Below are 24,730 nucleotides of genomic sequence, written 5' to 3'. Positions count from 1 at the left end.
GAATGTTCTACGCACCGGTTTTCCTTTAGGGCAACTTCAGCAGTTCCTTTCTGCAGTACATCTCTCACTCTTGGATCCTTCGTGCCTGTCTCAGTCCAGCCTGGTGGATTCCAGGCAGACTTCTTTCTTCTGTGATGCAGAGAGAATCCCTATCCATAGACATCCTTCTGCAGTAAATTTGCTGCTGGGGTATGTCTTTACTGGACAGTTCAAATTTCGGATTCCTCCAAGAGTCCGATGGTCAGCATCCACCTGACTTGTCAGCGTGGAGGTCTGGGCTGGTATTTTGGCGAATTCCTGGTTTGTTTGTTTTTTCGGACTTTGGGTTGGGGGCTCCGTCTGTCCTTTTAGCTGTGGTTGCACTGCCAGGCCGCAGCTTCAAGCAGTGGCTGCATCTCTCTTTCAGGAGAGATTGTTCAGTGAATCGTAGCATCTGGCTGGGCACAAGTCCAAACTTTCTGTCTGGTCAGTTTGGATTTGCCTTCCCTGTCAAGATACTGGGTTCTTTCATCCTGGGCAGTCTGCTTTTGCTGGGCAGCCTAAGTATACATTTGGACAGATGTTCGACCCTCCAGGCTTTGCTCCTTCGAGGTCTCACGGTTTTCTTCTATAGAGGAGATGGGGAATGCAGTCCTGTCCTTCTTACAGTGGTTTTTCTGTTCATCTCTATCAGATGATATTGTATTCCTGCTTGATGGCTGTTCATTTTTGGCTCTATCGCACCACCTGGAGGGGGCCACAAATTTCTCTCGGTAGGTGCATTGCTTTGTGGTCTGCTCAAGGCCTTGTCGGGTACAGTGGTTTCCATAGCTGCGAGTCCCGGGAGCTCTCAGTTCTCTTATTTCCTTCCTGGTCTCTCCCTACCGACCAGGTCTCGACGGCTCAGGCAGTCACAGCGTCCGGAGCAGTGACTTGTATTTGAACCGGGGAGGGGGGGCATAGATCGAATGGCAGCATGGTCAGTGTTCTAGGTTGGCCTTCTACGTTTTTTTCTGGTCTGGAAGAGTCTGCTCTGGCAAATGCAACTTTTCAGGTATTGGGGCTCTTCGAGGGAGCTTCTGATTCCTACCCTTCTTTTTTTTTTTTTTTTTTGTAATTTTAATGAATTTTACAAGATACACTTACACATGCCCACATTCTCCACAAATTAATATGTTACAAGAAATTCTACCCACTTCTCCAGCAATTAATATGTTGGAAGAAATGATTTATTTTGGGGAAAATAGCTCGAGAGCAACTCGCTACTGTTTATAATTTAAGAGCAAGCGCTGTATTTATAAGTTTTAGGATATTAATTTCTCCACCAATCACCAAAGGTGATAATTGCAATAAATTAAATAAATTAAATATATATATAGCTTCAATATACTCAGAACACAAAGAGACCGTATTTTTAGCTTCAAAAAAGGTTGATTTAATATACAATTGCACACGAGAGGTAGGTTTTAAAGGGGAATCTTTTACAGGTAATCTGTGCATAAAATAGAACAAAGTAGCAGCTAGATCAACTTACAAGTCCTTGTTACAAGCATGCTGTGGTCCAGCTGATTGATGAGCACATGTTGAGGACAGGAGGCATCAGCAGACCCCAAAGAGAGCAGCAGTTTCCAAGAGAGGCAGGTTTCCAGAGGAGGCAGGTTCCAAGAGGAGCAGGTTCCAAGAGAGCGAGCTGGGCTGTTTCCAGGCCTTTTATAATGTTAGCAGAGAAGCATGGTGTGTGCATGTCTTGGATATTTTGCAAGGCATTATGGTTAATGTAGTCTCATGTCTGCACACGACCCCTGAGTCCTGGTCCCATGTCTTATGACATCACGAGACTTACAGTCTGGAGTTTGCTGGCAAATGTCTTTTGATGTCCTGTTCAGTCTCTGGGGCAGATACACATTACAAGTCCTTCCTTTCTGCACATGTCTGGAAGCTGATGGGAGGGGCAGGTATACCTTTGACAAGCAAATGTCCTGTTTATGGTTCCCCTGAGTTTCTTTGTTTTATTCAGGTGTCCACCTTAGTCCATCTTTTGTTAGGTGGGAGGGCAGAGGAAGCTCTTTTGTGTTTGTTAAGTGTTTGTAGTTAACTTATTCCTGCTCTCAGAAGCTCCCAGAAAAAGGAATGGAGAGAGAGAGGCTTGAAATGAAACTATTCTCCAAAAGCTGCACAAACATATATCTTCAAAAGATACACAAATACATTGGTGTATATATAATCCAGCAAACATGCTACATATTTCAGTAATAAACTGATACCATTACAGTACAGAAAAGGAGTATTATCATACCATACAAGAAAATATTTTATAAAGAGAATCTATTAAATGATAATTACTGCTAAAGTCCACAATTATAGGCAAGGCACAATTCAAAAATTGGTTAACATAGGAAAAAATGAGTAGAACATGTTCCCACTTATCCTATCACGGAGTAGATACTAATGGAGGAAGCATAAGAGAGTTTACGGCTGGTTCTTGTCTGGAGTCCAGGAATTTTGCTAACTGATCACTCTCAAAGAAAACATATTTAATTGATTGAAATTTAACAACACATTTGCAAAGAAAATTAAGCCAGAAAATTCCCCCCTGTGACAATACACAATCACGAAGTTTCAAAAAAGACTGACTTCTTTTCTGAGTTTGTCTAGCAATATCAGGAAATACTTTGACTTTGCAATTCAGAAAGACTTCATGTCTATGTTTAAAGAAAGTTTTCAAGATCCAGTCCCGATCCGGCTGTAGAACAAAGTCTATAATTAATGTAGCAGGTTGTACGCCACATAGTTCATCTTCAATTGTTTGTGATAAATTCAAATTTAGCTCCTCAAATGGGGTTTCCATAGATGGTATTATGCGCTCACTTGGTTTCTTAACATAGGGAGCCAAATAATAAATCCTTGCTACAGGTGGAAACAATTGTTCAGTAATTTTTAATACTTCAGAAAGATATCTTTTGAATGTTATTAAAGGAGCCACTGCTGGAACTTTAGGAAAATTTATAAATCTCAATGTTTTCATCCTTTGTAAATTTTCTAAAGTTTCTATTTTCCTCTGTAAGTATACATTTTCTTTTATTAAAGTTATTTGACTCTCTTTAATTTGATTTGTTTCAAGTATAATTGTTTGTTCAAAAGTTTTAGATTGTTCCAACTGTTTTTCCAAGTCTGCTATTTTATGATTCCTACCCTTCTTAAGGACTACTTTGCTGCATCCCACACATCTCTGGATTTATTTGCTGCTCGTAAGGAATGAGAAATTATGTCTTACCTGATAATTTTCTTTCTTTTAGTGGCAGCAGATGAATCCAGATCTCCACCCTTCTTTTCTGTTATGACGTCTCACGGAATCTTGTCTTGAAGAAGTTTTACTGCACTTTTCTTGTTCCCTTTCTAGTTTTTGTTTTGGTTTTTTTTTTCCCTCTATATGTGGTTCTTATTTTGAAGGTTGGAATTTCATATGCACTTTCTGGGAGGAAGGGGAAATGTGTTATGTTTCATGATTTCCTTCTGCTTTGTTATGAGAGAGTGGAGGAGTGGCCTAGTGGTTAGAGCACTGGTCTTGCAATCCAGAGGTGGCCGGTTCAAATCCCACTGCTACTCCTTGTGTTCTTGGGTAAGTCACTTAACCCTCCATTGCCTCAGGTACAACCTTAGATGTGAGCCCTCCTGGGACAGAGAAATATCCACAGTGTACCTGAGTGTAACTCACCTTGAGCTACTACTGAAAAAGGTGTGAGCAAAATCTAAATAAATAAATACTGACTGGCCAAGGAACATGTCGTCCTATAAGGCACAGTTCAACTCAGTGCTGTCTATCTCCACCTGCTGGTTGATAGGCACAACCCATATAGAAAATTATCAGGTAAGACACAATTTCTTGATTTTTAGGAAATTCTTCAAAATTGATGTCACAATGGGAAAAGAAAGTAGTGACTTCTCTCTAGATGACTTTTTTTTTTCTCTATCACTCTCTGAGCAAATCTCTGTCTAGCATTCCATCTTAGACTGCTCTTGAAAAGGTGCCCCACCCCACCTCTTCAGACTACTACTTCCCACCCCTCATCCTGTCAATCTTGATTTTCTTCAGCTCTTTGCCTTATGAAGAGACAAATATACTACTGGGAGTGCCTATGGTGTAACATGTGTGTCACCCCCCCCCCCCCCCCCCCAAATTTTAATGGCTTTTAATCATTCATCCAAAGCTTCTAGTAATGCCATTAACAAAGCTAAGAAGGACTACTATTCTAAACATTTTCAGAAAGTCACCAATCACTATAGACTCTTGTTTATTCAGGCTCCACCTCTTCCTCTGATTTGACAGCTGACTGTTTCCGCCTTTGTGCAGAAAATTCATACTTTAGTCATTATTACCACATATTCAAACTATACTTCCACAGTCTAATTCTTCTGTAGCTGTTGTCATATCTGTGGAATCTATAAATTTACCAATTCCTAACCCTAGAAGATACTTTACAACTTTGCATTGTCATCAACATAAGAAATATCTTGGGTGGTTGATTCCCTTAAATCTTCTATTTCCCCCACAGACCCTACCTATACCCACCTGTTTCTTGAAACCATACCTTGATCCTTTATTGCTTGTTTTGCTTTCTATCATTATATTTATTCTTTGGTCTGGCATCTTTCCACAACTTCATACATTTCAAATTCTTGCTGACCTCCTTCCAGTCTGCTCATTTACTTGCCAAACAGGACTATTACATCCAGTTGACAAATTCTCTTGGCTCAAACCCTCGTCATCTCTTTGCCACACTGAACTCTCTCCTCAAAGTGCCTTCACCTCCAACCCCCCCCCCCCCCCCTTCACTTTCCCCCCAGACTCTGGCTGAGTTCTTTCATGATAAGGTTCACAAGATTAAACTTGAATTCTCAACCAGGTCACCTCCACCTCTCCTTCCCTTAGTCCATTCTCTCAAACCCTCCAACCCCTGCCTCCTTTTCTTCCTTTTCTGAAATCACTGAAGAGGAAACTACACATCTTCTTTCCTCCTCAAAACTATCTACCTGTTCCTCTGATCCTATTCCCACCCATCTACTTAACACTATCTCTCCTACTGTCTACTGCCATCCCCTTTATCTGTCATATCCTCAATCTTTCACTGTCCACTGCGACTGTTCCTGATGCCTTCAAACATGCCGTAGTCACACCACTCCTTAAAAAACCTTCATTGGACCCTACCTGTCCTTCCAACTATCGACCCATCTCCCTCCTCCCCTTTCTATCCAAGATACTTGAACATGCTGTTCACCGCTGTTGTCTTGACTTTCTTTCATCTCAAGCTATTCTTGATCCACTTCAATCTGGCTTTTGCCCCCTTCATTCAACTGAAACAGTGCTTGCTAAAGTCTCCAATGATCTGTTCCTGGCCAGATCCAAAGGTCTCTATTATGTCCTCATCCTTCTCGATCTATCTGCTGCTTTTGACACTGTTGATCGCAGCCTACTTCTTGATACGCTGTCCTCACTTGGATTTCAGGGCTCTGTTCTTTCCTGGTTTTCTTCTTATCTCTCCCAGCGTACCTTTAGTGTATACTCTAGTGGATCCTCTTCTATTTCTATCCGTCAGTTGGTGTACCTCAGGGATCTGTCCTGGGACCTCTTCTCTTCTCCATCTATACTTCTTCTCTTGGTACTCTGATCTCATCCCATGGTTTTCAGTATCATCTTTATGCTGATGACTCCCAGATCTACCTCTCCACACCAGAAATCTCAGCCGAAATCCAGGCCAAAGTATCAGCCTGCCTGTCTGACATTGCTGCCTGGATGTCTCAGCGCCATCTGAAACTAAACATGACCAAGACTGAGCTTCTTATCTTTCCCCCTAAACCAACCTCTCCTCCTCCCCCATTCTCTATTTCTGTGGATAACGCTCTCATCCTTCCTGTCTCATCAGCTCGTAACCTTGGGGTCATCTTCGACTCCTCCTTCTCCTTCTCTGCACATATTCAACAGACTGCTAAAACCTGTCGTTTCTTTCTCTATAATATCAGCAAAATTCACCCTTTCCTTTCTGAGCACACTACCAGAACCCTCATCCACGCTCTTATCACCTCTCGCTTAGACTATTGCAACTTGCTTCTCACAGGTCTCCCACTTAGCCATCTCTCTCCTCGTCAATCTGTTCAAAATTCTGCTGCACAACTAATATTCCGCCAGGGTCGTTATGCTCATATTAGCCCTCTCCTCAAGTCACTTCACTGGCTTCCTATCCATTTCCGCATACAGTTCAAACTCCTCTTATTGACCTATAAGTGCACTCACTCTGCAGCTCCCCAGTACCTTTCCACTCTTATCTCTCCCTACATTCCTCCCCGGGGACTCCGTTCACTGGGTAAATCTCTCATCTGCACCCTTCTCCTCCACTGCTAACTCCAGACTCCGTTCCTTTTATCTTGCTGCACCATATGCCTAGAATAGACTTCCTGAGCCGGTACGTCAAGCTCCATCTCTGACCGTCTTCAAATCTAAGCTAAAAGCCCACCTTTTTGATGCTGCTTTTAACTCCTAACCCTTGTTCACTTGTTCAGAACCCTTATTTTATCATCCTCACTTTAATGTTCCCTTATCTCTTGTTTGTCTTGTTTGTCTGTCCTAATTAGATTGTAAGCTCTGTCGAGCAGGGACTGTCTCTTCATGTTCAAGTGTACAGCACTGCGTACGTCTAGTAGCGCTATAGAAATGATAAGTAGTAGTAGTAACAGTGGAAGTTATTTTTTTTATCCATGGTTCTAGGATATGAAATTAGATCCCTCTGACACTATTAAAATTATCACCCAATATCTAACTTACCATTTATCTCCAAAGTTACAGAAAACTACTCAATTATTCTCCTAAATGGATAAAATTAATGCTTTACATCCCAGACAAAATAGGTTCAGACTACACCACTCTGCTTGGTATGCTTGATTTCATTCATACCACCTTAGACAGGGACATGAAGTATTAATATTGTCACTTGACGTCTTTTATTTATTTCAAGTTCACCTCAGTTCATATATAACAGCCCTGGCGTGGAACATCTCTCACAAGCTCAGTTGTGCATTTTAGAAAATTCAAGTAGCTTGCATTTCATTGCTTTGACCCTGGACTTCAGATGATGCCTTCCATGTGTGAAGGCTGATATTCTGCTGTACTTGGAGAATACCTGTTACAAAAGGCATTTAACAAAGTACCTCATGAAAGACTCCAGATGAAATTGGTAAGTCATGGGATAGGAAGTAGTGTTTTATTGTGGATTAAAAACTGGTTAAAAGATAGAAAACAGAGAGTAGGGTTAAATGGTCAGTATTCTCAATGGAGAAGGGTTGATAGTGGGATTCCGCAGGGGTCGGTGCTGGGACTGCTGTTTTTTTTTAACACATTTATAAATGATCAGTAAGGTAATTAAATTTGCTGATACAAACGTATTCAAAGTTGCAGCTGCAAAGTAATGCATATGGGAAAGAGGAACCCGAACTATAACTGCGTGGTGCAAGGTTCTATATTAGGAGTGGTCGACCAGGAAATGGATCTAGGTGTCATCGTTGATGATATGTTGAAACCTTTTGCTCAGTGTGCGGCGGCAGTGAAGAAAGTGAATAAAATGTTAGGTATTGTTAGGAAAGGAATGGAAAACAAAAATGAGGATGTTATAATACCTTACTGTCGCTCCATGGTGCAACCTCACCTTGAATACTGTGTGCAATTCTGGTCACCATAAAGGATATAGTGGAATTAGAAAAGGAACAGAGAAGGGCGACGAAAATGATAAAGGGGATGGGATGACTTCCCTGTGCGTAAAGGCTGAAGTGGCTAGGGCTCATTAGCTTGGAGAAAAGACAGCTGAGGGGCAGATATGATAGAGATATATAAAATACTAAGTGGAGTTGAATGTGTAGACATGAATCGCTTGTTTACTCTTTCCAAATATACTAGGTCTAGGGGGCATGCAATGAAGCTACAAAGTGGTAAATTTAAAACAAATCGGAGAATTAAACTCTGGAATTCATTGCTGGAAAATGTGGCAAAAGCAGTTAGCTTAGCGGGGTTATAGCTTCCTAAAAGAAAAGTCCATAAGTCATTATTAAGGTGGACTTGGAAAATCCACTGCTAATTTCTAGAATAAACAGCATAATATATATTGTACTGTTTTGGGATCTTGCCAGGTACTTGTGACCTGGATTGGCCACTGCTGGGTTTGATGGACTTTTGATCTGTCCCAGTATGGCAATTCTTATGTTCTTATGTTAAGTAAACTACTTTTTTGGACTAACATAATATATTGCTTGACTAGCTTTCCAGAGTTGGTACTCTCTTCCTCTGTTTCCACCTGGAGTAAAGTGTTAAATCTCGAAATCTAACAAATATATGTAAATGAGTCCAGTGAAAAGGTATTGCATTATTTATTTTTTATTTGATTTACTTTTATTTCTGTGTCATTCCGTAAAATCAGCACGACTTGCACTTTTTCACATTTTGTTTTTTTAATTTATATCCAGTGCTAGGATATCCATTTGAGCAATTAGCTTCCCGTTAAAGCATCTGATCTCTTGTCCTTTGGCTGATAATGGTTTCTGCCTTGCCCACCAAGGACAATAGTTCACATAGCGAGTGGTAGCTAATGTGATTACATCATCAAACTCTGACAGAAGTAGCAGGCACCAACCAATTTATTGAGGCATGAGCTTTCAAGCACCAGAGTCCATTTCCTCAAATATATTATCAAATTTAATTTGCCTAGTGTTTTTTTTTTTTATATAGCTTAATAACAAGTGAAAATTACTGGTCTTTCAGGAGAAAATTGCCTGGGACTGTTAGTAATTTATTTAAATGTGAAGATGACGACTATAGACAAAAACAGTGTCTGGTTTTTATAGTAAATGTGTTTAGCTGTAAACAATGAGATGACAAATGATAATGTTTGCAAGCAACTGATTCATTATAACAAACGGCAGATAATAAGCTTAGCAGAGATTGGGTGGCAGAGCCGGTGGTGGGAGGCGGGGCTAGAGGTTGGGAGGCGGGGCTAGTGCTGGGTAGACTTCTACAGTCTGTGTCCTGAAAATGGCAGATAATGGCAGACACAGATCAAAGTCAGGTATACACATAAAGCAGCACATATGAGTTTATCTTGTTGGGCAGACTGGATGGACCGTACAGGTCTTTCCCTGCCGTCATCTACTATGTAATCAGCATAGTCCTTCTAGTCTGCCCAGCAAGGTGGCTAGAGTCTTATTTACCACTCTTTGCAGAATGTGCAGGTTGCCTCCTTCATGCCTTTAAGATTGTACTTGCTACTCCATGTAGATTATACATAGTAACATAGTAAATGATGGCAGATAAAGACCTGAACAGTCCATCCAGTCTGCCCAACAGTCACACTTCTTATCAATTCATGATTAAATCAACAATGAATGTGATATATGACAACATATATGATGTATGACAACAAGTGGTGTACTAACACGAACTCTAATCACTTCCTTGTTGAGTGGGATAAAAGATGCAACAATATTTTAGATGAACTAGCTTCTTTAAAAAATAAGAAGATAAAAAGATTAATTACTACACCTTAGTATAGTGAAGAACTAAAATCATTAAAATCACTAACCAGAAAATTGGAACGTAAATGGAGAAAAAATAAAAATGAATACACCCTTACAGAATGGAAACATACCCTTAGAAAATATAAATATACTACAAAACAAGCACGAAAGCAATATTACAAATCAAAAATCTGATATGACTATTCAAATCCAAAAAAATTATTCCAACTTGTCAACAATCTTTTTGATACAAATTTAGTCTCCTCTACAAGCTCAGCTTCCCCATCGGCGGATTCACTGACCAACTATTTCAAAGAAAAAATCCTAAAACTGCGCAACTCCCTCACCTTACAAAACTCTGACATTGATGGATTTTTAATCACCTTCAGTCTACCTCACCAAAGCAATTTCTAAATTCTCAAACTCCTTCTGCAAATTGGATACATGTCCTAATTACCTACTAAAAGCCGCCCCTCATTTCATTCAAGACCTCACATCCTGTTTAAACTTTATGATTGGCTCAGAGACTTCCAGGTCTCTCAGCTGAGTGACGCACTGCCAAAAAAGATGTTTTTATTATTGCGGGGGGGAATAACGGCCAAAATGGGTGGGGTTTTTTTGGATGGGCGTCCTCAACTGCACTGTCTTCTGGAGCGAGCCGCATCGGAAGGGGTGAGCAGCGCGGCGTCTTCGGGCGGGGGGGGAGAATGTCGGCCAAAAGGGACGTTTTGTTTTGTTTTTGGGATCGGCATCCTCAACTGCACTGTCGAGCCACATCGGAGGGGGTGAGCGGCGCGGCGTCTTCGGGCGGCACAGGGAGGCGTATTTGGCATGCGCAGAGCAGCCAGCATAACGCTTGGCTGCTCTGCGCATGCTCGACCGGCCGATTGGCTGACTGTTTAACGATGGCATAGAGAATGCAAGTGAGGTACAACGAGCAGCTCATTTGCATTCCCTTTCCTTAATGCATGCCCGTTCCTTACCGATCGGTAAGGGAAGGGCTCTAACGATTGTTTAGTGCATCTGGCCCTTAGTTCTTTACAGCTGGAGTAGCCATCCAAGCGTCACTCACACATCCACCCCCCTTCAGCCATTTAAGGGTGTATTTATTTATTTATTTTTGTGGGGGGGGGGCTTAACCTTCTATTTTGTAAATAGGTTACACCCCTCTGTCCTTTTTTTTTTTTTTTTTGAAGTGTGAAAATCATTTGTTATGCTTTGATCCCACCCTCTGTGTTTATCCCACACCCTTTTGAATTCAGTCATTGTGTTTGTCCCCACCATCCCCACTGGTAGGATGTTTCAAGCATCCACTACCCTTTCTGTGAAAAGTATTTCCTCATGTTGCTTTTAAGCTTATCTTCTTGCAGCTTCATTTCATGTCCTGTCTTCAGAAATGATTTGTTTGTTCATTAATTTCTTTTAAATACTTAAAATGCCTGTATCTTATCACGTGTCTCTCCTCTTGGGTTTACATATAAAAGTCTTCAATTCTCTTCTCAAATGTCTTTTGTCACAGACTCCATACCATTTTAGTCATCTTTTTTTTCCTAAATGTTGTGTCAATGATTTGTTAATTATTATATATATTTCTCCTGACCATAAATTTATTTTCAGATTTCCTTTGTGACCCACTGAGCAAAAAGGTACCAAAAGTGGGGTTATACATATAACAGAGATAAAGAGAGGAGAGATTTCAGTGATTACTCTCGGATTGGAATAAATTGAGTGAAGGTATATTGGATGAAATTGCACCATTAAAATTGTATAAATATAGGGGCAGAAAAGAGAAGAGTGGTACTCTCTAGATTTGATGAGTGAGAAAAGAAATTGTAGAAAATTGGAAAGGAATGGGGTTGAAATATCAAACTGAGTAGATTGCCATTAACATTCATAAACTAAAGGTAAAGCAGGTGAAATGTCTTTTTATTCTGAATAAATTGGACAAGATAGATTGGATTTTATAAGTCTGTACAGGCTGGTGAACAAACTATAAAGTGCTGGAACTGCATATTAGATTGTAAGCTCTTTGAGCAGGGACTGTCTTCTTTTTTCTATGTTTGTGCAGCGCTGCATACGCCTTGTAGCGCTATAGAAATGCTAAATAGTAGTAGTAGTAGTAGTAGTACTATTGCTCAGAACACTCCAAAAACAGAATAATTGGCATATTATTTTAGAACCAAAATAGAAAAGATCAGAACAGAGATTCTCCCTTTCAATGCTGATGAAATACATGTGGTAGATAATAGAGGGTGGAGACTGCCTAAGTATAGTAGCAGATTTGGTCCTCTGTTGCATCACATACAATTTAAACAGTGTCTGCCTGTATTAGGAAAAATTAATGCTTGTACTGTATGCTTGATGCATGTCCACCCTCAATAATAAGGTTAGCCTTTTCTAAATTTGTTTGCTATGTTAAAGAGGTTATTAGTGAAAGTCTTGCACAATTAGCCAAGTTTCTAGATCAGTATGATATTTTACATCATTCTAAATCGAGATTTTGAAGTGGTTATAGTACTGAACCTGTACTAACAGCATTGATATCTAATATCAGAAGAGAAATTAGTTTGGGTAGACAAATTCTGCTGCTTCAGTTTGATATGTCCAGTGCTTTTGATTTGGTTGACCACAATATCATGATGAATATAATAAGTGAGTTTAGTACAGCTGGAGTAGTACTGGAATGGTTTAGAGGCTTTCTCACTAATAGGAAATATCAGGGATTTTCTTCCAAGAATGGTTACCAGTATGTGATGGTACACAGGGCTCCCCATTGTCTCCAACTCTTTTTAATATTCTGATGGTGTCTTTGGGACAATTGGGGTTGCACCCCTTTATATGGACAATATAAGAACTTTTGTCCGTCTAGATGGAGATACTTCATGAATAACATCTAAGTTTAAACAGGTGCTGGATTGTCTGCAGTCATGGGCAAGTTCTGTCACATTGAAAATGAAGGCAAAAAAAAGGAGCAGAACAGATGAAAACAGTCCAAAATCAGTTTATTAATGATTAACAAACCAACAATGCCTGGCACAGGCCATGTCGGTTGGTTCAATGCTCCAGCCCCATGACAGTGCGCTACCAAGAAACCAAATTTGATATATGAATGAGATTTACTTTTCTTATGCAATTATTTATCATCTTTTACAATACACATTTCATTTTCTGCATCAAAACATTTTACTTATGATTCTGCATATTGCATCCTGTAAAATTAAATATATTAATATTAAATTTAAAGGACTAGTAACTTTTTTTTTTTTTGGCAGTGCACAAGTGTTAATAGATTTTCATTGAAGGTAGATGAGTATATTGGTGTGGCAAAACCTAAAAGGATGTTTGTTGACATTGACCTTGAATTCCAGCAGGTACGAACAGTGAAGAAGCAAAGAAGAAGCCAAAAAGAAAAATCAAAGAAAAAAAATTGAAGAAACAAAGAAAAAGGTATTTCTTTTTTGTTAGCGCCTAATGAAGATCTCTCCTGGACTGGCTCCTGCTGCTTTGCAAAAGAAAATTACAATTATTATCTTAAAGTGGGATGGTTGGAGTGCCCCGAAAATTAAGGCTAATTCTAATTTTCACAATTATGATGGTAAAATAGGGGCCCTTTTACTAAGCTGCACTAGGCACTAAAGCACGCTTGACACAGCTTAAAATGGCATACTGTAGGACACAATAACTACATGTTAAAAAAATATTTTTTTTCAGGGGATGAAGAGTGGATGTTCCTATGCTAAACAGCACATCTACATTAGCGATCGGTAGTTGGTTGGCACAAGAATTCCATGTGAGCCCTTACTGCCTACAAAATGGGTAGTGGTATGCGCCCATGTAATTTTTAAAAATGGCCGTGTGTTAATGGCAACATTAGTGCATGGGCATTAATACCAAAATATAGAAAATCAGCCACTTTTCATCTGCAGTAAAAATGTCTTTAGCAGGAGGGAAAGACTAGCATGAAAGTGTACTAAGGAAAACGAAACTGATATGGTTCTCAAAATAGGTAGCTGACAAAGGCAAAAAAAAATGGCATTCATGAAATACAAAAGAACACAAGAAGAGGATCACAGGGTTACCCGGAAAGATGGATGCCTGTGTCTGATGCTCTGTTGTAAGCCTGAGCAAGTCTGCATAGATGCTTTTGTCGTTGGTTTTGCATTTACTTGACCTAGGACCTGAAGCGGATTGTATGTTGCGGTTAGCTATGGCATCAAAAAAGAAGCCCAATGAAGGAAAGATAGCATCTATAACTAGGCAACAATTATCAGCTCGTGGCCCACGTGGCACAAGCACGTTGGAGGATCGTGGCAGAGCCACAACTAATATGAAGATTGGATCAGAGATGGAGGAGTTTGATGTAGTAGTGACTGGTCATGCTGAGGGGGTTACAAAAGCAGATTTGCATGGCTGGATCGATGAAATGAAGTCTGAAATCTCTTCCAAGAAGACACAGGTTCAGGATGCAGTACAGGACCTGAAAGCAGACTTGGCAGATACGGGGGCGTGGAGATCCAGATGGATAGCTGCGAGGAGGTGGCAACAGAAGTACAAAGGTTGCTGGAAGACCTTTGGGCAGAATATCAAGGCTGGTTGAGAAGTTAGAGGACACTGAGAATCGCACCTGGCAAAATAATTTGAGAGTGAGAGGAATTCCCAAGAGCAGACTGTAAGAACTCAGGTGGTAGTGATATATTTGGCACACTGGCTCATGCAAGATGACAATTTTGACCCCAGCACTAAGTGAGCACACAAATCTGTGGGCCAACAAAGTCTGGAGCGGCCATGTGTCATCATCATATGTTTTCAAAGCTTTCTGCATAAAAGAGGTTAATCGGACTTCCGGTGACGTCATGAGCTAGGGAGCAGCGTGCTGTCGAAGCTCTGAGACCCCCGACTCCACTAAAACCTAAATCTTGAACAAAAAACCCTACGGAGCGACTTCACTGTATGGAAAAATACTACAAAGTGCTTCCGAAAGACATGGCACAAAAATCCGCAAAAAAAGATAAGCTTAAAACAAGCAGCGGGGATACCAAGATGGCGGAGGCACCCGCGATTGTGGAGCCTGCGTTTACTGAAAATCAACTCCTGCAGCTTACCCAGGCAATCACGAAAGCATGGGAGCCGAAATGGGAAGCGCTGAATACTAAAATAGAAGCTTACCAAACCACATTAGACGGGATGGGAATCCGGGTCGGAGATTTGGAGGCCAGAGTCTCAGCCGTTGAAGACGATACACGTGGATTTAGCCCAGATATTGTAGCCCTACGACGTCAGCTCGCAGATCAGAGAAACTTGTTGGATGACTTTGAAAATCGAGCACGTCGAAATAATATACGGATTGTCGGGCTAGACGAGGCACTTCCAGAAAGAAACCTTGACACGTGGTTGGAAACATGGCTCTCAAAAGAGTTAGCGGTTACAGATACGATGGGACCGCTTATTGTGGAAAGAGCACACCGCGTGGGCCGCCGAACAGAGGATCGCCATAATAACCGCCCACGCGTGGTCGTCGCGAAAATACTGAACTATCGCCACAAACTAGAAATCCTTCAGGGTTTCAAGCATAAAAGAGATACGTTGAAATATAACAAAAAGAATGTGTTGATTTTTCAAGACTTTTCTACGCTAGTTCAGGAAAAAAGGAGGCAATATCATGCGATTTGCTCAACCTTAGTACTTAAGAAAATCCGCTTTGTATTGCAATATCCAGCTCAACTAAAAGTGCTCATACGGGACCAATGGAAAATATTTCCTACAGTATCAGAGGCGAAAAAATATCTCGTCGAAAATAACATCATTGATGCTGTTTGAACATAAGTTTATTTCCTTTGTGCAACAGCGCTCTGTGGGAGTTACACTGTATGGAACTTTCAGATAGGTATATGTATGCATATTTGGTTAAATTGTGGAGTTTGGGGTCTCTACTGTTCACTGAAGTCCTAATCTCGACACCTGACTAGTTTAGGTGGATGAGGAAGGGTATATGTGGGGCTGATGGGATAAAGGGATGGGAGGGGGGAAGGGGACATGGATCAGGGGGAAATATTTGGCAGATGGTCAGTAGGAAATGTTTATTTAGAAATCTATCAATAGAATATGTATGTGCACAGATTATGAGACATCTGATAAACTCCAATGTGTGCTCAATGAACAAGGGGATGCCCTTGTGTAGAGGTGATGGTGGGAATAATAATATTATTTTCATGGTATGCCAATTAGAATAATATCTTGGAATGTGGGGGGTATAACGTCCCCTATAAAGCGAAATAAAATCTTAACGGCCTTAAAGAGGTATAAGGCTGATATAGTCTGCCTTCAGGAAACGAGACTTAATGATGTGGAACACGCAAAGTTACAGAGAACATGGGTAGGAGAATGCTATGCAGTGGCAGCCAAAGGGCGCCGAGGTGGAGTGGCGGTGTTAACTCGAAAAGGATTAGCATGTAAAATAACGGTAGTGGAGAAAGGAGAACACGGGCGTACCCTCCTCTTAAAGGTATGGATACAGGGCACTGAATTTTTATTAGTGGGGGTATATGGCCCAAATGAATATGACCCAGGGTTTTTCAGATCACTAGAAAACAGTTGTATTCAACATAAAATAACTAAATTGTTAGTATTGGGTGATTTTAATTTAGTATCTAATCCAAGAGAAGATACCTCAAACCCCATTTCATCACATTATTTAGGTCAGAGGGCGAAAGGATTGAAAATGTTCATGAAAGCTCTAAATTTAGTAGATACCTGGAGAGTGATGCATCCTGGGGAAAAAGATTACACACATAGATCCAGGGCACATGGCACTTTAGCGAGGTTAGATTATATATTCCTAGAAAGATCTATGTTCTCCCAGGTAAAAGCAGCCCATATAGGACCGGAAGAAATATCAGACCACGCATCAGTGTGGTTAGATCTCGAGGTTACGGGCGGGGGTGTTGGAGGAGCAGGATGGAGATACCCGGCATATTTACATAACGACCCCCAATTTCAGAAATACTTGGCAAATAAGTGGGAGGATTACGCCATTAATAATAAGGAACATGCACAAACAGACCCAATATTATTTTGGTCTGCCTCGAAAGCAGTCCTGAGAGGTGACCTCATAGCACATTGTAATATCAGGAAAAAACGACGGGTGGCAAACATTCTACACCTAGAAAAACAATTAGCGAAGGCTAAGAGAATTTATGCACATAAGCACACATTAACTGCTTTAGAGAATATGAAAACAATCCAAATAACTCTAAACACTTTATTACATGAACAAGAGACCAGATCCTCAATTTATTACAAATATAGATTGCAACGTTTTGGTAATAAAACAGGGAGGTTATTAACTAGAGTTATCAAAAATTGGGGTGCACCTCGAGTGGTGACTGCGTTAAAGGAGGATACAGGTAAAATTATAGTCACACAAAATGAAATTGGGCAGGCTTTTACTAAGCATTTCGCCTCACTTTACTCGGCCAGTGCCCCACCAGAACCAAGCTTGGTACACGAATACTTAGATAAGGCAGGGCTCACAAAGTTGACGAATGAGGAATTGACTGTGCTGAATGCACCATTAACCCTGAGAGAACTGCAACAGGCGATCAGGAAACTTAAATTACGCAAAGCACCAGGACCCGATGGATATTCCGGGGAATACTATAAAAGCTTGCCCCTAGAAGCACAGCTGGCACTGCTAGAATATTTTGAGGAGGTGATAGAGAGGAGGGGTCTCCCTCGTTATGCCAACTCAGCTTTAATTACATTAATACCAAAGCCGGGAAGACCGCATAATAGAGCAGAAGATTTCCGACCAATATCTCTATTGAACGTAGACACAAAACTATTGGCAGGAATATTGGCGGAAAGACTTGCACAATATTTGCCCAAACTAATTGGAATGGAGCAAGTGGGCTTTGTTCGAAATAGACAAGCCACACACAATGTACGCCGCCTATTATTGGCGATTGCATCCAGCCAAGAGGGGGAGATCCCATCAGTAATAATGAGCCTAGATGCAGATAAAGCATTTGACAGGGTAGGGTGGGAATACCTATTTCATACTATGGAAGCTATGGGAATTACAGGCTGGTTTCTGTGGGCGACGCAGGCTCTTTACCACAAGCCGGGAGCACAAGTGTTGGTCAATGGATTGCGAGGGAAAGAGTTTGAGATTATGAGGGGTACTAGGCAAGGTTGCCCTCTTTCGCCTTCCCTCTTTGTGATATCATTAGAACCACTTATCCGTACACTCCTGAAACAAAGAAACATCACAGGAATATCTGTAGCAGGACAGCAGGTGAAGGTATTGGCTTTCGCTGATGACTTGCTGTTGACTGTCACTGACCCACCTAGATCAATGCGAGTTCTATTAGCTGAAATAAATAGATATGGACAACTATCAGGTCTTAAGCTAAATATGTCTAAATCGTCAGCGTTAGAGGTAGTTAAAGGAGACAACCAAGATTGGAAGAATAAATTCCCACTTACTTGGGAGAAGAGATTTATTAAGTATTTGGGAATTCGCATTCCAGATCAGCTGTCACAGCTATATGAACTTAATATACAAAAATTACTTACAGACACAAAGTTAAGTTTACAAACTTGGAGTACACTTCCGGTATCATTACTGGGGAGAATAGCATTATTTAACATGATCATAGCCCCCAGATGGATTTATTGTTTTCAAACTATGCCACTGTATTTGAGGAGAAAAGATGAACAAATCTTGAATCAACAGCTACAGACATTTCTTTGGAAAGGGAAAAAGGCCCGTTTATCTGTTAATTCTTTAAGTATACCAGTGGAATATGGAGGGTTGGGACTCTTAAACCTTCGCTATCTTAATGTTGCTAGCGGAATGAGGCACATAAATGACTGGTATAGGAATACCAGTGATTACACAAATACAGCCCTAGAATTGAGCCTTACCCCGAAACTACATTTTAGCAATTATCTACACGCTACAGGCGCACCCATGCCATATACTCTAAAACATTCTGGGATTATGCCAACGGCTAGAGCAATATGGAGATGGGTGTGCCGGTTACACCATTTTGATATAAAAGTGACACCATATCTACAAATTTGTGATAACTTTGCTTTTGTACCAGGTCAAATGTACTCTGTTTTTCAAAAATGGAAACAAAAAGGAATAGTATATTTATTGCAAGTGGTGACTAGAGAAGGTCATATACGAACGTTTTCAGACTTGCAAAGCGAATATACGCTGTCGGACAGAGATAAATTTCACTATGGACAGTTGAGCCACTATATTTCTACATTGCCATGGACATCAATGACAGAAGATGTTCAAGAAGAACTCTCCTCGGCTTTTACCTTGGAGTCACAGCAGAGGGTACCGATGTCGTATCATCACAGGCATATACGGGATACAACTCCAGAACTGGAATACCGCAGATTGGCACACTTGTGGACTGGGGATTTACAAATGACAGTCTTGGAGCAACAACTGAAATCCCATGTTCAACAAATAAGACGAATCACAGATTTTGCGACTCACTGGGAATTACAATATAAAATAGCCCACCAAAAAGAGCATTTTACATGGGGTTATCACCCTGGGGAGACTGTGTAAAATGTGGTGCCCCAGGAGCCACTCTAGGCCATATGTTTTGGACTTGCGTAGGTATACAGCAATTTTGGAAACAAATTATAGCCTGGGTCACCAAGATATGGAGACAGATATGGCATTATGAACCACTGTTGCTATTTGGACAACCAAACTTGGGGGTGTCCTCAAAAAAAAGAGGATATGCTGCATTTATACAGAGAGTAATAATTGTTGGTAAACAAGCGATTCTTGCAGAGTGGCTATCCTATCAATACCCTACCTGGCAGCAGTGGCACGCTCGTATGGTGTCCCTATTACGTATGGAGCGCATGTCCATAAGCGACTTGGAGTCAAGGACTGGAGAGAAATTCCAACAACGTTGGAGTCCATTTTGGGATTCAATGACATCTGCAGCACGCAGTCACATACTAAATTACTGACAAAGCGGCTATGACTTACAATGAATGGGGGGGAGGGAAGGGAGGTGGGGGAGGGGGGAGTTAGAATGGGGGGGAGAAAGGAGATAAAAATTCCTAAAAGGACAAAAGAAAACCAATCTTAAATGTACAATGTAAGTTGTTAATACGGATGTTTTGTTACTAACAGTTTAAGAGACAAGGCGATAACATTCACCTATAATATATATAATCATATGATGAAAGACTTGTCAAATATTTGGTTTTAAGTACAAATGGAAGAACTATGTACATGTACTGTAGATTATGATTGTTTCCAATAAAACAGATTTAAACATAAAAGAGGTTAATCTAGAAAGCACAGGGCTATGGGGACTCTGCAATGGAATGGATTTAAAGTGGAACTGTTCCAGTAGTTATCTTATAGCACGCTTCAGTAATGCAAAGCTTTCAAGGAGGTCACTAAAGCTATGATGCAAACGAATCTGCGACATAGATGGACATTCCTATTTTGACTACTAGTCACAATCAATGGTATCCAAAAAAAGGTGAACACTCTGATTGAAGTATAGGAGTTGCTTATAAAAGTGAGAATTGCGTCACAGTCCCAAGAGGCTACAGGAGTGGTGCAACAAGTGTGAGCTCATCTGATTTTTTGGATGGGTGTCCTCAACTGCACTGTCCTCTGGATCGAGCAGCTTTTCAAATCCCTTCAGTCTGTTTGTGTCTACTCTTTCATCTACATGTGCTTAGCTCTCTGTTCTATTAAAGAAAATGGCTCAAGAATGTGTGTCTTCTCTCTCTGTTTTTTTTTCTCACAGCTCCTGTCAGTTTTCCATCATTAAAATCCATTTAAAATTGTGTTTGACCTCTGAGCACCCTCTTCACTCCAGTTGGCTTCAAACACAGCTCCTGATTCCCACTTATGGGTAGATGTATATTTTTGGTATTACATACTTGCAATGAACATAACTGTTTCTTATTGTAGGTCTCATTCGAGTGACACTGAGGAGGAAGATCAAAAAGCCAAAAAGAAAAAATACCAGAGGAAGGAGAAGAAAAGGAAAAAAAAGGTTAAATCCAAGAAAGGAAAGCACCACAAAAAAAGACAGAGTAAAAAGCAGGAAAAATATTCTTCCTCTTCATCATCATCATCATCATCTAGCAGCTCTGAATCTTCTGATAGTGACTGAGTATTTTAAGTGCTTCGCTTTCCTACTGTCTGCCAATTACAATCATTAAACTTTGAAACATTTTCTATTTACATTTCTTATAGTATAGTAATTACAACTGACTTTATAAGGAAAAAAACCTTATCAATTTACATAAACACCAGATTTTGAGTGTTTTCATTTTTACTCAGGTTAACTTTTCCATACTTACCTGGTAAATAATGGTGGGTGGGGAGGAGGTTAATTTTTTTTGCAGTAAAATGCTTAAATCACATGTTCTCCCTTTGTATGTACCTACATAAACCTGATATTTTTTCAATTTTGTAAATACCTTCCATTAATGTAAAACATGTGGATATTTGGTCATATGTTATCCCTCTATTAAGTAGCAAATGTGGGGAACTGCATTGTTTTCAATTATAATAATGATCTGGTTGAAATGGAATTATGAAAGACATTGTCTCTGAAATCCTTTTGTTGTCGTGTTTTAATAAATCTAGCCGGATGTTCAATTGTTCAGACTTTTTTTTAATAGCATGGATAAGGAGTAGTTCCTTAGCATTCTAATCCGGTCAGTCCAGAAGCTGCAGGTGTTGTGTCCATCAGCCAGCAGGTAGAGATAAAAGGTACAGAAGTGTGGTCTGCTTCATAAGGAGACTCCCACATTAAAGTATTTTCTATCTCCAGCAAGTGGAAGGTGGTCTGCAGTGCAGTTCCTGGACTGAGGGTTGAGGCCAGCTCCTTATCCATTGCCTAGCTGGCTTCTAGTTGAGCTGAGGGTGTCTAGAGCTATTAGTTACAGAGAGTACACACGGTTGTCTGGCCCCCTGCCCTCCCCCCAGCTGGTATTAATTTGTATCTTCAAGACTGTAGATAGATACACACACACACACACACACACACGTATATAAAACCAGAGAGAAGCATATTAGGGGGTGGGGGAAGGAGTAGTGAAACGGTGATCCAAGCATTGCAAATCAGTAATGTTGATAAATCTGTTGCTATGTGACTTTTGAAAACAGAACCACTTGTTACTCAGCCAGTGATGCAGGATAAATTGATACCTCTCATAGAAATTATTACTCTTAGATTTCATTGTGATAATGCCCTGAAGTTTGACAGACAATAGTAGAGTTGTAAGTTCATGCTATTTTCACTTACAGCTGCTTCATCAGTTGAAACCTTTTCTAAGACAGTCTAGTCAAAATTGTTCATGCACTTGTAACTAGCAGATTCGATTATTGCAATTCGCTGTTTCATGGTTTGACAAAAATAAGTCTCAAGAGACTGCAGTTAATTCAGAATACGGCTGCACGACTGATAGTCAATAGTCAAATATATAAATGAACCCAGAGCAGTTAGTGCATGAACATAGGTAGGAGTCTGGAAACCTTAGCAGTAACTCATTTCATGCCGGAAGCACTGCCCGACAATTCACCCAGCTCATCATCGGTCTTCAAATTTTTAAAAATCATTTTAGATGCTGGGAAATTGGCAGCGTTAACATAGGACCGGGCCCTGACACAGCTTTGTGAAACATGACATTGGCACTTTCCCAAGACAGAAGATTGATTAAGTTGTTTGAAGATAAATGCTTGAATTAATTTTAAATTCATATATATATATATTTTTTTTTAAAATTTGGAGACTGATGATGAGATTAGTGAGTTTTCAGGCAGTACTCCCAGCATGAAACGAGTCACTGCCGAGGTCTCCATTCACAGATTATCAGACTCCTACCTATGTTCATGTGCTAACTGAGCTGGGTTCTTTTATTTATTTGACTCACAGTACAAGTTTTGTAATTTTTGGGGCATTTTAAATTGCGATTGATAGTTAATGGAAAGAAATTTGACCACATTGCTCTTATACTGCAATAACTACACTAACTTCCGGTCTCTGCTAGAATGTGTTTCACACTTTTATGCCTGGTTTTTAAGGCTTTTTGTATTGGTGTACCACAATATCTTTCTGAAAAATTGGCTCCTCGAGAGTGTTCAAGATCTTTACGACAACTTCCATCTTTAAAAACTGTCACTTATGGAATTCGTTATCTGATGTGGTTAGCAGTTTAAGTGGCTACAGTTTACAGAAGTACACAAGGAGTGGGAATAGGCCAGGCTAACCAGAAACAAATGAGGAGATTTCAGTCGATTGGTAGAAAGTTTACAAAAAGCCTTGAAAACTTGGATACTTCAAAATACCTTTGGTGAGTTTTAATTGTACTTCAAAAATAGATCCGATTCACAGTTACCTCTGTTCTACAACTAAACACAATGTGAATCTCCTATGCACACTTACAAACCACTGCGTCTATGCGTATATATTGAAAATGAGAGGAAAAAAACTTCTTCCTTGTCATCAAGCAGATGAAGCCATTACGTATGGGTTGTGTCTATTAACCAGCAGGGGGAGATAGAGAGCACTCAACATTTCACAGTGCCTGATGGCCAGCTAGCTCCACTGCCTCTTCAGTATTCTCTATCTCCCCAAGCAGGGTGGCTGCAGCTTCTTCGAGCTCCATCAAAAATCTGCCTGGGGGTGGCTCCTGGCTTGCCAGTTGTTAGCCGGGGTGTTAGAGGCTATAGCAGCTTCACTTTGAAGGCACATAGGTCAGCCCTTTCCCTGCCTTACCCATGCCCCCGTGGATGTGGACATATTAGCTTGCTTTTCCCTGGCCTTTCCCACTTATCTGAGCCTCTGGAGTGATTTTATTTACCTCTTTTGCCTCTTCTTTCCTCACAGCATTAAAAATAAATAATTAAAGTCGCGTCGCGCTTTAGCGCAGTGATCTTGGAAAAGAGGTTTTTTTCTTGAGATTCTTCTGCAGGACCGGAGCTGTGATAGTCGGTCTAGTCAGGTAAGAGTGTTTTCTGACTCCACTGGGGTGGGCCCGCGATCGGGACGTTTTTGGCGCGAACCACCATTTTTTAATTTTACCGTTTTCGGCGATGGCTGCGGAGACTGTAAAGCGCTGTTCTAAATGTTGCAAGTGCAAATCAGCAGCAGGGCTCTGTAATTCGTGCTATACACACAGTAGAGCCGGCCCAAGCATGGCGAGTGGCGATCTTTCACGCTCTGAGCTGGCAGCGGACGCCATTTTGGATTTTCCACATGGCACGGCCTCCGTTGCAAAGGAGAGCCCTGAATCCGGGGGGGGGGGGGGGTCCTCTGAGTGAGGCTAATAATAGAGCTGATAGCCCTGGGCAGGATCCGGGTGGTCAGGGAGCGGTTTTCTCCCCTGATTTTGTTTTAATGCTGCATAGGGCATACATGCTTAAAAGAGCTCTTCCACAAGGATCTTCGGGCCCTCTGCCTGCCCCCCCCCCCCCCCCCCCCGGTAGATCCTGGCCTTTTGGAGTTGGCTTTGCCTGTTTCTTATCCTCCTGATAAACGCAGAAGGGCTAATTCCCCTTCTGAGTGTGGCGCACCCCCCCCCCCCCCTGTGGTCGAGCTATGAGGATTCTGAGGGGTCTGGCAGAACTTCTTGGGCTGAGGAGCCAGAGTCGGGTGCAGAATTGCCACAGGAGCTTGATGATCCGTCTGCGGTGAGGATTTTCCACCGCGAGGAGCTGCCAGCGCTTATTTCAGATGCCTTACAAGCCCTCTCGATTGAAGATCCTGGGAGTGGCACAGCCTCCTCTGTTAATCCAAGGATGGCTAGTACCAGAAAGCCTGCTCGAGCCTTTCCTTTGCATGACTCCATCCAAGAGCTTATTTCAGCTCAGTGGGCTGACCCCGAGCCTGCCTGGCTTGGTTACAGCAGGCAGTGGAACAGCCCGGTGATGGAGCGGAGACCTTATCTGAAGTGGCTCCGCGGATGGAGTCGGCCTTGTCCTTTTTGGCTGACGCCCTTTATGATATGGTCAGAGCTTCGGCTAAACAAATGGCTGTAGCAGTGGCGGCTCGCCGCACTCTTTGGCTACGACATTGGGCGGCGGACATGGCCTCTAAGCAAAGGTTGGTGAAGTTGCCCTTTCAAGGCCTTCTCCTGTTTGGTGAGGAGCTGGAAAACATTGTTAAAGGCCTGGGGGATTCCAAAC

At 41.2% G+C, this 24,730-nt stretch overlaps 1 protein-coding gene across 1 annotated transcript in view; it reads left to right on the top strand.

Moving 5' to 3' along the window:
* The window catches only part of SREK1IP1 (SREK1 interacting protein 1), a 63,223-nt gene extending 42,024 nt beyond the window's left edge, over window positions 1-21,199 (top strand). Inside the window, exons 4-5 of the mRNA XM_030193181.1 lie at window positions 12,900-12,978; window positions 20,504-21,199. Of these exons, the coding sequence (XP_030049041.1) occupies window positions 12,900-12,978; window positions 20,504-20,708 (284 nt within the window). The 3' untranslated portion in view covers window positions 20,709-21,199. The remainder of the gene's footprint in view (window positions 1-12,899; window positions 12,979-20,503) is intronic.
* The last annotated feature ends 3,531 nt before the right edge of the window (window positions 21,200-24,730 follow it).

Source organism: Microcaecilia unicolor, chromosome 2, assembly GCF_901765095.1.
Source record: "Microcaecilia unicolor chromosome 2, aMicUni1.1, whole genome shotgun sequence".
NCBI lineage: Eukaryota > Metazoa > Chordata > Amphibia > Gymnophiona > Siphonopidae > Microcaecilia > Microcaecilia unicolor.
This window is presented reverse-complemented; position numbering and strand designations above follow the sequence as displayed.